This window comes from Ischnura elegans, chromosome 3 (genome assembly GCF_921293095.1).
Source record: "Ischnura elegans chromosome 3, ioIscEleg1.1, whole genome shotgun sequence".
NCBI lineage: Eukaryota > Metazoa > Arthropoda > Insecta > Odonata > Coenagrionidae > Ischnura > Ischnura elegans.
The window spans coordinates 39446253-39463611 of NC_060248.1; the positions used below are offsets into that span (position 1 = coordinate 39446253).

The 17359-nt window shown below is 39.3% G+C and overlaps 1 protein-coding gene across 1 annotated transcript in view; it reads right to left on the bottom strand.

Annotated features, from left to right (window-relative positions):
• Positions 1-16233, bottom strand: part of LOC124155171 — a 531883-nt gene extending 515650 nt beyond the window's left edge. The window contains exons 1-2 of the mRNA XM_046528886.1: positions 16098-16233; positions 14236-14338 (exon numbers count right to left, since the gene is read on the bottom strand). Of these exons, the coding sequence (XP_046384842.1) occupies positions 14236-14338; positions 16098-16100 (106 nt within the window). The 5' untranslated portion in view covers positions 16101-16233. The remainder of the gene's footprint in view (positions 1-14235; positions 14339-16097) is intronic.
• Positions 16234-17359: the final 1126 nt, after the last annotated feature.

Consider the following 17359-nt stretch of genomic DNA (forward strand, 5'->3'; position numbering starts at 1 on the left):
TTGCACGAAATCGAGAGATTTCAAGAGACGTATCGAGTCCCAAGGTTAGTTACAGTAAGTTACGAGATTTACCTGAAAACTGGAAATGGGAAGAAAGGCGAAATTAATGCAGCACTACGGGAAAAAGTGGAGAGTGTACAGCTAAGGAAAGGATTATAGTGCGAACGTCAGAATTCAGCAAATTTAAATTTGGAGGGAACTGTCCTAAAACTATCGTTACCATGCCTGCCATTGCCTACCATTTCTACCATGACAGGCTATGGCAAACAAATGTACAAAAATGCACTAAGTGTAATTCTATAACCACTCTTGGAATATTTATGTATCAAGAACTTTCTCAAATTCAATAATAATATAAATAAGTGCGCATTGTAATGCTATGTGCTGATGGAGTAACAGTACCGATCTACAACATACAAATAGTCATCAATAATTTAATAAAATTTCATGGACATTCAAAAACAGAACGGGCATTACAGCCGTAGTCAATGAATTCCCTTGGTGCGGCCTCAAATTATATAATGGCATTTTTAATGCAAAATTCCGAGTTTTTATACTAAACTGGGGTATTCACTGATGAAAACGAAATTGTAATCTGACGGACGCGCCGAGGGTAGATATTTGAGAGGCATCGGGCTACAGGGTGATAATGCACAGAGCGCAAATCCTTCGACCCGATAGTATGTGCTCTGAAGGGAGAGGTATTCGTAGGAGAGAGGGATTAACTGCGTGAATAGAAGCGGACAGCCAACTAAGCCAATTTTAAGATAAGATTGAACCCCATAATTGTGGAAAAGAAGGAGATGGCAGAAAAATGGCGATGTTTTGAGATACATTTGCATTAATAATTTGAAAGTATAGGGAATTATACTTTGAATAAGATCTCATTCCATTTTCAATCTTTGGCAGTATAGTTCCAGAGATTTTCCAGTGCCTAACACTTCAACAGTTTCTCTTTTAAAAGATTCTCTGTTCATTCGCCGATGAAACGAAGAATAATAGGCTTCACGTCGCAGTGAAGAAAGAAACAGTGAATGGAAAATAAGACATAAGCAGGAGGTGATGAGTAGTAATTTATGAGTACTGCCTTCCACATTAAAGCCTACATTAACCTGTGCATGATTTTATTTATTATAATTGGTATACAATAAAATTTGGTACTTTATTGTAATAAATTCATGGATAAAAAAGCTTTCGGAAAACTAGCTCCATAAACTGGCTGTAGTGGTCGGGTATTTTCATTCTGAATGTTGCAAAGGTCACTTGAAGGAACGACATTGAGGTCGCAAACCATTTTAGAAGAGGGTATGCATGAACCGGACGAGATTACCGAGTAGCATTCGGAGTATGGCGGGAAGAAGGGCGTGAATTGGCGGTGAACAAGAGCCGAGGAAGGGAATACCAGGGTGGAGAGGAAAGAAGCTCGGATTCGTGGGATGGTAATGGGGGTGAGGATAGACATGGAGCATCGGAGTGGAAACGAGGATAGCGGTGAGCCGCACTCCCAGGAAGGGTGCGAACAGAGGCATAGAATGGAGAGGGAGGGACAAAAGAGGATGCAGTACTTGCAGGAGGCAAATCCCTATCACTCAATTCTCACGAGAGGCAAGAGAATATCCTAGCTCTACAACAGGGGTCTCCAAACTTTCAATATAAAGGCCACATTATATATAGTGCACCAGTGCCATCTATTGGCTACTCTTGTGGGCCAAAGCAAAGGGAGTTTTCTTCGTATAAACCCCCGCCGAAAACATTTAGACCACCCGGCCGGCAACCGGGAGGTTCTGGGTTCGAGTCCAAGTCAGGTAGCATTTTTACCCTCTGATTTTCTGTTTTTTTCCATCTATCTCAGCACCGTTGTCCTCGTCCTTTTCTATTATATGTTCCTATCCCTTTCTTTCCTTACTTCTGAATTTATTTGAGTTTTTACACTCAAGGTGTCGTGTGAATGAATGAAGTAGTAGGTATGTATATTATATAACTTTTCAATATAAAGGCCACATTATATATTTACATTTATCATAATATATAAACATTTATGCTCACCGAAGGAATAAAAAAAACAAATCACACCAGTAAAGTCATTTCCTTGAAAATTAGAGTATTAACGTGGAAAAATCAATAAATATCTTGTCGGAAAAAATAAGGATAAATTAAATAGATTCCTTCCTATAATGTTATAAAACCAAATTAGTGAGACGAATGATACTTTCGTTTTGACTTCAAAATTTCATTAAAATCAGGGTCCAGATTAAATTAGCCGGTTTTAACCAACATACAGGGATTTGTTTGGCAGGCCGGATGCAATTATATGCCGGGCCGGATGCGGTCCACGGGTCATCGTTTGTCGACCCTAGCTCTACAACAACAGCGTAAAAATGAGTCCCAACGATATGTTTACGAATTTATTTTATTGAATCACTAAGCAATTCGATGCATTAAAATTATCTCCAGGTGGACACTAAGAATTGGAATGCGAGAGTGGAAAATTTCCATCGAGACTATGAAAATTGATTATCCAGTCCAGCATATAACGACTGAAAAAAATTGTTGTTTACCTATGATCTCTAGCATTGAAATATTTCTTCCTTATTTATAACTAAGCTTAAATTTTGAAAAATTATGTTTCAATGGGTTTTCTTTGGCGAAAAAGAAATGTCCATGTGGCGACTAAAACTCGTATTACTCCATCAATATTAATTATTAATTTTTAACCAAATTTAATTTTATTTGAGCGAATACGAATGTAACATAAAAGCTTATTATTGTCAGAAATAAGAAAAAATTAAAATATTTCCTAGTCGCCAAGTTTCTTGATTTTTGGAGAAAAAGATATCGGCATCTTCATTAATATTTTGATGGATATACACAATTGATTGTCAATGGAATACCATATTTTTCACGGGAATCCGGCGGCATATTTGTCATCCGTCCCATGCGGTAGGAACCTGCTTAATGTCACTTGGTGTGACGTCCAGGCGTGATGTACATGGGGTACAGTCACAGGGCGGGTCACTGCGAGGAACGCGGGCCATCAAAAGGGGAATGCCGCCATGTAGGGAAAGGGACAGCTCGGTAGAGATCAAGGTCAAATCATTCATAATATTTGTGACGGTACAAGGAGAAAACTAGTTTTGCAGTATACCAATGCTAGCTTACAATCTTAGGAGGAGGTACATTTGTCCGGACTTAATGGGTGGCATAACTCGAAATTAAATGGACCCATTGTGTCTCACTCGAAGGTTTCTTCAAAATATATTTACTACTATTGTACCACTTTATATCTCTTGAAACGTTATCAAGATTTTAAATTTCGATGAAAAAGTAAAAACTTCTTCCCTCTCGTTTGCACAACTACAAATATTAGATATCTACTAAAGTGAAAAATTTGATGAATAGAATCTCCGGGCCTCATTGTAGTCTGTCTTTTCGTTTACTAACGAACCATAATATAGATTGAAATAATGTTCACGATTACATAGAGTCTATAATGGAAGGGATTTACCTTTTCAAGAGTCAAAAAATGTATTTTTTTCGCACTTAAAACAAGAAAAAACCAAATGTTGATAAATATACAATTTTCATTAAATTTGAGTTAAAAATTATGTAACAATATTTGAAAAATTGCGATAAAAATAGCTGCAATACGATCGGTGTTTTGAATCAGTGAAAAAATGGACCTTTCACTCATTACTATTGATTTTTTCAGTATGACCAGGGGACTCTGATTCGAGTGACTGAGGAACTAAGAAGTTAACTAGGGGGGTTCCATATATCTACACTTTATCTTTGTACATTATTACATATAGGTACACTGTCGCACATCGACGACAGTAAATCTTCAAATTATGTTAAATTTAGGGCTTTTAGAATCACGTTTGAAGCCTTTTCCAATCAGATGTAATGCTGATAGGCAATAGTATCTGTTTTTTCTCTTTTCTAGTGTACGTCGACGGAAATAAATCGACTGGCCATCTCTCCTACATGTCCTTCTAATGGACCTTATTTCATAGACCTTAACTTTTTATAGAAAAAGAAATTCACAAACATTGATTAACACTAATCCATGGGATATATAAGTAAAAATATGCAAGTAAACATGTAAATATCAGCTCTGTATTGAGTCCTACTTAAGAAACGTGCTCCGAGTAAGGATAGGAAAAAAGGGCTTCCCCAAACCGCCTTTCGGAGGAATTCCTGCCGTCCCACGGCGCGGCAAAGGGTTTACGTACGCCCCCGACGCGCTGGTGGCAAGGGCTCCGCCCCGTCCTTTCTCCAAGCCTCAAAAGTCCTCCCCTCGACCCCCTCCACCAACGAGGAGAATTTATACGTACCTTACGTACGGTGAGACCACAGTTCGCCGCCAATATTATATTCGCCCCTCCCATCCGGGCTTTCCAAGCTCATCGCAAGGCAAGGCTACTCACTCCCCAAAATAATATCCCCCTCCCCTTTCCCACATAATCTTTCCCACGGCCCCTTCTCCCACTCCTAATACCGCTTTTAAGATAGAGGCGTCGCGCCCGCCGACGTGCCGGCTTTGCGCCGTAGCGTTCCTCAGCCGTTGATTCTTTTTTTTTCATCACTTTATTTTTTTAACTTTCGGCCGCTTGTATCTATTTCACTCTGCCTCCGCTCTGCTTTATAGAAGAAGGAACCTCGTGCCGAAGTTAGCCCCAGCCGCCTTCTCTTCTCTATGGGGCACATTTATTTTTTTCTTTTTACGTTTTTCTATTTTTTTTCTTCGAAATTTTCTCTCATTTCGCTCTTCACTGAGGCGGTCGACACCGAGAAGGAATCTACTCCCTATGGTCTTTGACCCTCTAAAGGGTGCTCCACGATTCGACGCCTCTTTTATTTTTTGCTTCGCCGGTTTATGGGAAAGGAAAATTCCCCTCAGCGTGGACTCGTTTTTTTCTGGAGTTTATTTCTGCAGCGAGTGAAAATCTCGAAATTTCCGTCTGAAGGTGGGTTATAGTTAACAGTTTTTTAGAAGCAAAGCAGGTGGCTACGTAGAATTTACGGAAGGCCATTGGCATGGGAAAAACGACAGCCACGAGACCAGGAATGACGTTGTTTCAGCTCAAAGGACGCATACCTACGTCAATAGATAGGTGGTTAAATATGTATATCGTGTCAATGGAATTCTACCGTGGTAGTAAATTCTTACCGAGGATTTATGATACTCAAATATTAGCTTACTCAGTGACTGAAGCAACAGAACGTCACGTCGTCATCGGCGCAGGCAGGGGAATCTTTTCTGCATTAAAGCCAATGCAGCGGAAAAATGTGAATGATTCGGCTTCCGTTGAGGATTAGATGGCGGCTCTTTTTCAAAATTATTCGAGTATCTTTATAAAAATATATTTATCATTATTTAATCTATTATATTTTTTATAAATAAGCTCCTGTTTGAACGCAGAAATCATGATAGTAGCATTCTTTGAAACTTCTCCGACTGGTCGAATTTAGCTATACCTACCAACGTAGGAACACTAGGACATTGCTGCCGGGCTATCATAAGAATGCATTTCTCGCTAAAATAACCATGAAGCGTAAGTAAATGGACTGAATCGTATAAATAAGGGAGGATGTATGACAAAATATGCAAAAATAATATTTTACGGGTGGCACCACAATTTATGAATCTTACCAGAAAAGTATCAATAAAAATACATCAATCTTTTCCCAAAGGCAAGAATATATTTCCATGACTACTCCAGGTCATCTAATGCGCTGCATTATCCTTCGCGTAACCAAACCGTTTATGAACTTGCCTTCTATCAAAGAAGTAATGTGCAACATTCCACCCAAGGTCACGAGAGGAAACCTAAGTGAATCTTAAGAGTGATCGTCGTGAGAGTTCTCGGGATCGCCACCGGGTCAGGAACTGCATAGCTGCCGACGTTTCGATAGCCGAGTCGGACATCGAAACGTCGGCAGTTTTGCAGTTCCTGACCCGATGGCGATCCCAAGAACCCTTCAGGAAGTCTACTCGCCGGAAAAGCACTACATATTTCTCAGGAGTGAAATCCCGAATTTGCGTTGGCGCGTCAATTGCGGAGGACAGAGCAAGAATACGATAACAGATACTGTAATTATAGTATCATTAGTTTAGAAAATAAAGCATTATTTTTTAGTATGCCTAACATTTTTATGATCGTGTGGTATTAGGTTGGTCCTAATTTTAAAAGTTTTCGAATTTCTTTTGGGACGCCCCCCAGTTTTACTCCATTTGGCGAGAAAATAAATCCTGCCAATTATTTCTGCAATCGGATACCGGGAAAACGTGCAGCATCGCACTCAAAGTTTTAAAATTTTGGTATTTTTGAATGTTTTACGGACATAACTGAAGATGATGTCACTCTCGGATTGTTCTTCACTTTTCTGTATTTTAAAACGACTCGTTAGGCATTAGTAACGCATCACCTCAAATATCTTTCATTTCTGCCCATTGGTTCCCGAGATATCGCATCGAGAGTGAGCGCGCGCCACCCCAGTCAGACAATTTTGGTGGCACGCGGGTTGAATACTCTCAAAATTTATTGATCATTCTCACTCATCGTAAAATCATAAAATCCATTTAGACGTAGTCAATATAACCTTGAATGCTACATTTATCTCTGTTTATTGACAAACTGCGGTATGCATTGCCACACTATGGTATGCATACCGGAATCCTCTCGCATGCTGCATGCAGGTGATTGATCACCCCCTACCAAACAGTGTTGTTACTAATGCACCTGAGAGGTGGTGACCTTTGACCATAGCCTGCACGCGAAGGGTCCCCACGCAAAAAAAATTAACTTCACCGAGAGTTAACCGAAAATCGCCGTTGGTGTTAAGGGAGTAGTAAACAAACACTGACTCACCGTGAAAATGTGAAAGGGCGGCCTCGATAGGCAGGTAGTCAAAAAGGTAAGCTTGCACCGCGCCGCGCCGGAGCGGCTTGAGGAAGATAAGGTGCCCGGGCTCCGGAGATGAGTTTCGGGAAACAACGGTAGAGAGTAGTGTTGGTCGCTTCTTTTTTTATTCACGCGGACCTCTTGAAATGAACCCAGACCTTGGCCGGGAAATACGCTCCCACCTTAGAGAGAAGGGTAAGAGGTGGTGAAACGAAGGGCAATAACATCACGTGAGCGTGGTTTCATCAGGGCAGACTCAAAAAGCCATTCTACTACCACCATTTCAATCATTCCCGTAATCACGAATATTTCAAAAGAGGATTCTCAAGTCTGCCTCTAAATCTGTGGTCACCCACCGCGCACTAAAATGAGTTTACAAAAGTCGCCACACGCGTCGCTGAGGGACAAAATGATCCGAGTTTCACGGGGAAATATGGTATAATTAGGGCTATTCACCGAAATTTATATGCATGTTGATGTTATCTATCAAGTTCATCGCTTTTGAATACTATTCCTTGCAATTAACAACATTAAAATGCAAAATATTGGAAAAAAAGTCGATGTCACTCCACTCACCACCGCACCGCGGGCATTTTTGGAAACCGATCAAAATTTTCCCGAAGTGGCAAGAGAAATCAGCCTTCCATGGGATAGAATTGGGCCTCATCTATGAACTCCCCTTGCCGTAATTTCTTTCGAGTTACTTCAACAGCATACCATATCAAATAAAAATTATAATTATGGGAACGGAAATTTTCATAAGGAAGATTCAGGTAATGTCCGATTCATTTTGAGAACGGAAATATTAGTTTTAAATTGGCTATTAACATAATACGGCCAATTTGTAAAGTTAAATTACAGCACTATAGTTTCTGCTCGGACGTCTCATGCAATAATTTCGAGGCATCATGAAGATAATGCTTTAAAATTTCATAAAAGTTCTGCCTCATTCCCGCAAAAAGGCGTATTGATGTCGGAAATATAAAAAAGTAGAAAAAAGAGAAGTCCAATTTTGAGTTTCAAGTATATAAGAACAATAAATATCTCAGCATTCAATCTCACCGTTAGAAGGAACGATCCCGAAGGCGAAGGAAAGGAATGTTTCTCAACAACAAATAAAGAAATACAAGAAAAAATTTGTCGCTGGAAATTACAATTCCGAAGATATCTTAGATATTAGATTTTCACTAGGCCAATGGTTATTACGTCACATTACTGTGGTATCTCGCATTTGCCTTCTTACGATCTATTCATCCTGTGGAGAGACATCTGTAAGCCACAAAAAGGGAAAGAAGATATGCAGCTATAAATGAATGTTCAATGAAAGATTGTATGGAATCCCTAACTTGAAGAACTACCCTAAGAGAAATGGAGGCAGAAAATCTGAAAAGCCTTAGATGGAATTCAAGCAACAGAAGCAAGAAAACAATGGAGATTCGAAAAGAAAAAATTGATGACGGCATAATATTACCCCACCCCAGTCATTCTTTACAGTTCATGACCCAATCTTAAACCCATCTGGTATGCTTACAATGCGGGTTAAAGTTCCTTGTTTCACTTGCCTATTCCTCTCCATCATTCTCAGCAATGAAATGTCCTTTCCTTGAGATCTGCACGTCGAAAGAATGAATCCAAGGAGAAGATCGATTTTTCAGTGCTTAGACGCCCGTGTTCAAGTAACACAGGACACCGCATCTAATATCCACAAAAAATTATTAAGTAAACGGAATTCGTTTGAAAAATACTAACCTCAATAAAAATAATTGACAATCACTGTGAAATCTACTAAGAAAAACTGAAATTGAGGGAATCTCTACTTATACATTTCATTGGGGGTAAATTAAAATTTCAAGCGTGAGATGACTGGATTTTCATCGAGAAAATTGTTGTGAAATAATTTAAATTTTGATAATTTAACACTTTTAGTGCCAGATTATTTTGCCTAATAATCTAAAGAATTCGACCGCTTCTAAGGCGAGTTTGTAGGTTTGCGCTTCAAAATATAAAGCCTAATACGTATTTTCTGAAGCTAACATACTTTTAAGTGCCATTAATACTTACGGGTATGTTACATTACAGAAATAAAAAAACTGTCACAAAAGTTACGCGAAACAAGGCAAATGAAAGGGGCGAATGAAAAAAAAAACCGCCCAATAGATCGGCCGCTGGCACTCTTCACGCATACCCCCGAGCCGATAGAACGGTGCGCTGGCACTATAAGGGTTAAACTTCATTCCGTTCAGAAATACCTGATCAAGTGGCACATTTATCATGCACCCAAAATTTTCTTTTCCATTCATATGCGACAATATGATCGGAGATCCTTAGCCAGGTAACCGAACGACCAATTACTTGGCATAACTTGGGCGAGCGTACCCTTTTAACACGATAACTATAGGGTACAGCTAAGTTAAAAGCTAGGATGCAAGGAGAATTTTAGGTAGGCGTGCATAAAGAGTTCCTATGTACTTCGATAAGCTGCCATATTTATTTGCGAAGGTCTACTATGACGCAAATAAAATAAAAGGAACGAGGTGAGCTATAGAAAGAAAAAGATGAGATAGTAGAGGCCAAAGCTCCCTAAAGAGTAAACAGAGAAGCGACCTTCAAGATGGTGCTGGTCTTCAGAGCCGGGAAGGAGATTCCTTTCCTATATATATACAGCTTTGGTTTCTTTTGATGACTCGCCAGCACACGGTCACGGGTGCGATGTTTAAGTTATCTTTACTAACTCTGAGCGCTCTTCAGCTATTCACTCTCTCCCCTGCCTACTACTTGCGGTATCAAAGATACATCACGTAAGACCATTTAAAGTTTTGAACTCTAGAATGCGAAAAATAATGAACAACATACGGTAGATAGGAAAAAAAAACCTCATTTAACACGGTAACAACTTCCCAAAACCACAATTGTTGAGCTCGTCTCCTACTTTCTGAGAGGCTGGATCGGTTTTCGTTTAATACAAAAAAGAATTAAAAGTGATCAAAAGCTATAAAACACGACCGACCCAAAACATCGACATAGCCTCACATGCAGTTATGTTGTAGGCATTCATGCTACAACCTTGGCTGCAGCATTGGACACAATTCAGTGATGGTCATAGAAAAACGATATTGAGAATAACTTAAGTGAAGCAAGGGCACCAGCATGTATGCTCATTTTTATAATCCTATTACGCGATAATTGATCATCATTTACGAGTTCACGAGATTTTTTCACTGAACTATACAGAAAATTATAAGTCATCACAGAAAATATCAAGAAATTTACGCAAAAAATTTAAATAAAAACCTTAGACACTGAGAAAGAGACTATTACCTTACTTATCCCTGCAAGATTTTGGTTCTCCATTTTAAGATTGAACGGAGGATTTCCAAAACTTTTAAATTTATTGGAAAAGGATGCGAAAAAGAACAAATTTGAAAGTGTTAAAAGATTAGCTAATAATAGTGGGGTGCTGAGAAAAAACAATGTTCATATTGCACGTAGATGATGATTCGTAACTTCGAGAACTAAGGGCAGCAGGAACGCATTTAGTGCTAAGACAAAAAAAACCTAGAAAAATACTGTCACAACACTGATGCCGCGATGAAAAACTGTAAATATTATTTTTTTATTTCGCAAGTTTCTGTCACCACGATGGACTTCGTTCACAATCAAAAGTAATCCTACATTACACCATACTGAAGTGAGTAAATTGAGCGAGAGGATCTGAGTCCAATTAATCTCGCACGTACCCATATCACAGACGAAAATATTCGCAAATGTCACGAGAGACCCAGGAAATCTTTCACTAAAGTTGAACTGCAACTACGGTTCAAGTTTATCCTCCGTCACCTACTTCCTTCACTCAGGTCTCAAGCCTGCCGTGTGAGTCCGATAACGCTCATAGCTGAAACGTCAGTTATCCCGAGAGAAAATTGATAGTTTTCCCACCGAAGTAGGCCGAGATGGAGATTTAAATCGCAGAGGCACTGCGATGTTGCCTTCGCTTTACCCGCAGGGAGAACTAGTCTGCGTGAATGCAACGCTCACAACGCGAAGAACAGCAGAAGATCGTACCTCTCGTGACACTTACGTCTGTCTCCTGGATTCCTAACTCCCCGCCTTACACTCCATGACAATCTCAAACCCAGCGACCTTGCAACGTAAGCGGTAATTCTCGACCCATATCCCAGCAAGACTCCAAACTTTATGGATCGCATATTTCTGTGTTGTTTCACATCTCGCCGCCCCGGATACGAACACCCGAGAAATGCTCCGCGAGGATTGGTGAGTAATTTAAAACAAAATCAAACAAAACAGGATGCATTTCAGAAAGTCGTCATTGAAAAAACAAGGGGATTAAGTATATCATGAGTTATAAACCAGTGCGAACGGCATATATTTTGAATAGAAAACCCTAAGTTGACATGGCGAAGGAATCGAAATCATTTGAAGAACAATATTCACAGGCAATCAATAAGAAAATTTAACATAAAATGATTTGGTATAAAGGAATAGTGGTACGATAGCAAATGAGATTCGCAGGAGCAGATTGAAACGGTAAATTAAATATCATAATTCACAACAAAGGTACTCGGATAATTAGATGACGATTAATGTGACGTACTCTGCAGAATATATTGATCAAAAAGAATAATTTACATACGAAATTCAAGCACATATGCGAAAAAAGAGTCATATAAGGCAACAGAGAAATTACAATGTACAACAATGTTCAAGATAATAAGTTGGTCATAGAAAATTAAGCTGTGAAACGGAAGTGGGGTTAAAAATTTTACTTCCGGAATTCAAGAACTAATGCGAAATAAAGAAACAAAAAAACACGAGGAGAAAAACAAAATAATATGAGTCAACAGAGAAATTGCCACGTACAACAGCGTTCATGATAATAAGTTCGGCGTAGACTATCATATCAACAAAAAACTGCCTAACAGAAAAAGGGTCAAAGTACGTGGAGCATGCCACTAACACGAAGTTGATGGGCCAACCAAACAAAAAAAGGAAAGCTGAAAAGCAGAGCATTGACAAGGCTGGAGATATAAGAAAGCCAAAGAAAATGTATTGCCAAAATGTCAATTTGCGATTATCCGTCGCGAAAAAAATAAGTGACAATCAATAGCGTTAAACGAATCCGAAAAATTTGCTTGCAATTATTATCAGCAATTCCGAGCAATCTGTTCGAGAGTAAATTTAATCAAATGTAAAATCATTCCAATATTTGCGAGATATTTTTCAGCGGTTCATACAGTGAAAGACAATTAAAAACAAGTAAAGGTGTAATTGTTTAATTATATGATGTATTTTAAATCTGTCGCATGGACGGAATTGACATTCAATAATTGCCATAAGGAAAAAGTTTTAACTACGAATCGTTGGTTTTTGATCCACCACTGCGCAGACCACAAAATAATCCCAGAAATAAAAGAAAAAAAATAATTATACGTTCGCATACTAATGTCAGTGGAATTATAAAAAAAAGATAAAGGCTTAAGTGTGTCAGCCATGAATGAGCATATGTGATTTGGAAATAATATGCCAAAACTCCGCGATTTAATTTCCGGTCCAGACGAATTTTCCCCATGGCAATAACTGCGAACTCCAGATGGGGCAGACAGGTCAATATTTCACCCACCATGAAATCAAAGCTCGTTGGTTTCAAGCTGGTTGGATGGCTTACACTGTTTTGGTCCTAAAGTTTTACGTTACGAGCTATAAACTCAATGGGAAAAAACGGCTTCATTTTACTTACATATTTAAATAGCGACCAAAACTGACACAATATAATCACGACGAGGATAACTCACAGGCTTTAAACTTTGCTGTAATTTTGATACCCATGAATAGAATAAAATATTTCTGTTGTAATATCCTTTCAATAATTTTTCCGCCTCATAAAACTTAATAGATGACATTAAATATTAAGAATTCAACCCCAAAATGAATTTGCATGCTTACGCCATCATTTACAGGCGCGCGCTGTGACAAATGTGAATGTATTCTACGACGAACATAAATTGATTAGCCTACCACACTCCAGTCCCCCGACATTCTCGCTTTTATTCCCTCTCGCTCTTAGCAGTCATCCACATTCAAGTCGACATTAATCCCAGCCCCATCATCCATATGAAGACGCATAACTTCCGCTCTACCGGTTTTTTCCCAGAGGCCTTACTTCTTTTAGCATCTAGAAGTGCTTAGGAGAGTTAAAGCTGGACAACATGTAAATATTTACCTGCGTCTAAACTTCGAAAATTTGGCCACAGTTTAATGTAACTTGGATTATTTTTTATTCAAGATACCAGGAAATGCTGGAAAAATTCTTATCTCTATGCCCTTAATATTTTAACTCGATAGCTTTAAGTCTTAAGCAAGGAATACGTCAAGAAAAATACAATAAAGGATTGGTATATCGAAAATGATGCATACTCTTAAGAGGAATACTTTGGCAAACAGCGTCGCTAAAGACCATTACCATTTTCCAATTCGTTATTTAACCTAAGCCGTACTTCGCTTAACTTTTTCAGTTTATTTTAAGTGAGGGATGAATAAGTACACTCATTACGAGACGTTGCATTGAAATGGAGGACTTATGAGCTTGATACAGACATTTTTTTCTATTTCCTATGGCACATTTAGTTTTGATCCCTAAAATGAAGATATCACGCGTTACAGCTGCAAATATTATTTCTTTATCACTAAATGTGAACAGTGAGCATTGCTTTATTTACAAATAAAAAGCTACATCATTGAATATTTTTATGGATATTTCGTAACTTTCCACAGATTTTTCCACGATGTCATCGACAAAACTCAAATATTTTATTGGCATATTTTATGCTAAGTGAATATATTATGAATGTGTTCCATAATATATTCCAGTGTTCCATAGAGTTTTCATACAATATTGGAGCACCAATTCTTGCTATTACTCGTGTGGTATTTGAAGGAGGCAACCGACAGCTAAGGTCTTTTGCGTCATGAGGAAAGGGTAGGGAGGTAAGGGAGGAAAGAAAACCGGCGCCGGCATTAGCCTACACCTAACGAGTGCTGAAATTGAAGTGCCCTCCACAAAGCACTCAAGTAGGTATCGGGTAGTCTCTAAAAAAATCCCTGCCACCACCGGGATGTGAACCGGGGCCGTCTGGATGGGAAGCCAGCACTCTAACCACCACAACGACCGGATCCCCCACTGCTATTACTTTTCGAGCTTCGCGCTTTCCGCTGTGGCAGTGCGCTCCCATCAGTCCTTCGCATATTCACGATTCCAGTTCACGTCTCACTCACATGCACACACACAGTCAACACTCACATCCCTCCTTCTTACCTGGTTTGATGCAAGACATGCCGCAGGCTCCGTCGCACAGGCATTTCTTCCGCTTGCTCTTACAGTCTTCGTCCGAGGAACACTTGCGTAGGCACGTCTGTTTCTGGAGGTGGCATTGGGGGGGAAGGAGAGAGAAAAAATGTGCATTAAGAAGAGCGCATACAAGGTCGGAGGGATTAGGGTAATATAAGGAGGGGAGAGAATTATGTTCTGCGGTATACAGCGAACTAAGAGCGGGGCCAAGCTCTAATTTATTATCTTTAATACGGATTTAGGAACAAAGAGTGCATTCTGGGATGGGCTCATAAAATGAAGGAGCTACCTCAACTTCCGGTGAATTTAGCAGAGGAACAGACAGCTTTCCTAAATGAATTCTCGTTTTTTATTGTCATTTTCATATTTTTAAAAGGGACATCTACGCATTTTTTTAGTCTCCAACTCCGACCAATTACTTCCGCATACACATTAACATTATATACCAAAATCCATCTCAATAGGTGGATAGTGGGAGGTGCTGAGACACAATTTGTCTTTGCGAGTTTACAAAAAATAACCAAGAGAGTTGGTTGTGAAATATTTGACAGTTTCACCTAGCATTTATTGGTGTTCCTTTTTTCACACGAAAACCGTATTTCTATACCTATGATTTCCGAAAAATATCTCTTATATTTCATCATTCAAGTCGGACCTGGAAATAGAGAGGTATTTTAAGACGATGTACTCCGAGTTTCCTTGAAAACACCTGTACTTTTATCTATTTTTGGTATCAATGATGGTGAGACAAGGCTGAATGTAAGAGTCATTCTTTTTGAGTAATTTAAGCTCTTTATGTTTCATTACAATGAGATGAGAGTTCCCTCCTAATTTAAAGTAAGTAATTCAGAAAAAGCAAATCAACCACCCAGAAAATATTTGAATAATTTTTCAACCAAAATTAAAAATTTGTCACTCTTCAAAAGTTTAGTCACAACAACCTGTTAAATATGATTCGATGCTTTCCGGGGAAATGGGTTCATTTTTCCATATTGGCCAACGTTTCAAGCTCCGACTCGGGGCTCATCCCCAGGGTTAAAAACGTTGGCCATTATGGAAAAATTAACCTGGTGGGATTCCCGAGAAGAATTTACCCACAACCTATAAAATACCATAAATAGTGAAATTCTTATTTTATTTTCGTAGCATAATTTTTTTATAACCTATTAATGTCTACCACCTCCTGAAGCAATGGCGTAGCCACGGGGGCGGGTTTTTCCGGGTTAGAACCCCTTGAGCCTTTAAAAGAGGCTACAAAAACGAATGAGATGGCCTCAATAAATAACTTCTGATAAATACTCGTACAAAACTACTGGTTTGGAGTCCTAAAAACCACATTTTCAACATCAAAAATCCCTAACTTTTCCGGGGGAGGGCCTCCATTTGCACTGGGGTGTTTTCCATGCACCCCGGAAGGGCCCCGAAATTTCGGGTGCAGCCCCCAATTTCAAAATCCTGGCTATGCCACTGTCCTGGGGTATTGCATATCCCTCATGAAACATCCCGACTCCCTGTATATACTATACCTCAATTTACCTGAATAAGTCTTCGTTCAGTTGTATTAGGCTCAATTATGATGAAATTAATACACGGAAATGAAAAGGAGACTTCGTTGATTTCCACAGATTTATTTTGTCCGTACGGCATTTTTCGAACCATAGAGGTCATTACCAAGTTACCAGTTTGAATTACTTGATAATGATCTCTATGGTTCGAAACATGTATTACGGACGAAATAAATCTGTGGAAATCAACGAAGTCTCCTTTTCATTTTCCTGAAGTCTTCATTTGAGTTATCGGGTTAAGAAAAAAATGATGGGCATAATTACCATGAGGGCGGCTTGCGCCTCGTCCCTGGGGCAGAGGACCGAGGGCGAATTCCTCGGGTTCTTGTATATCCGGGTGGCGTCTCCATCGTCCACCGTCTCCGGTTCGTCGTCCCTCTCGCCCTCGGCGCTGGCGGAGGACGCGCCCCCTTCCCCTCCTCCGTCCCCGCCCCCCTCCGCCCCTCCTCCTCCTCCCCCGCCTCCATCCTCTCCGTCATCTTCGTCGTCGTCGTCTTCGTCCTCCTCGGCGCCGCCGAACACCGACCCCATGCCCTCCTCCTCATCCTCGTCGCCGTCGTCCTCGTGCGAAGACAGCGAACTCAGACGCTCGCGCGTCGGACGCCTCGGCTCTGCGGAAACGACAAAAAAGAGAGGGAGATAATTATTGAAATAACATGAATTCGACTGATTTATTACATTTAGTAAAATAAATAACGCCTAATTTAATAAAAATAATTAAGTAAATTTATTTAGTAAAATAAAGTAATAATAAATTAATTTAGTAAATAATAATTTATTAAATAAAAAAAATAATAAAAGAAAATAAATAACATTTTCACTCACAACGAATAGCATTGAAACTTTATTAATTATACTATAGCACTGTGGAGCGGAGAAATCCGGGGTGGAAGCTTTCGAAATTTGGTGCCATAGGACAATAACAAATGGATAGACCAAGTAAATAATGTGAAATTCCTACAAAGAGTAGGAGAGAAGGGAAGCATCATGAAAACCTTGATAAGAAGACGAAACAACCTAATCGCCCATGCAACATGATCGTGGCATGGCAATCGACGAAAAAAGTAGATGGCCAGTAAGGAACAGGAAGACATCGAATACAATGTATGAATAGGTTATGAGGGAATTGCTAGAGCAGAAATTTCCAAGCGTGAAAAGATTTTCTGGCAGGATTCTATTTATGTTTACGAAAGGAGAGGAGCGTCACGTAAATTTTACAATACCTGACCAGTGATGATGTCAATATTATAGTAATATTATATTAAATATCCTCTAATACGGTTGTCTTTTAGCAGCCAAAATTATAGATTATTTTTGTGACTTTGTACTTTGTACTCTTATCGTTTGTGAACTTATGAAAGTCAGGAAGATGTTGGGAGGAGGTTAAAAAAAGCTCGAATTTGAGAAATAAGGTTTCCATGGTATAGTCATACCGAATTCTCTATTTCTCGATAACTACGGTATATTAAAAGACAGCAGTTTCTCTGCCAGTAACGCCAAAACTCTGGTAACAGCAAAAAATTCCA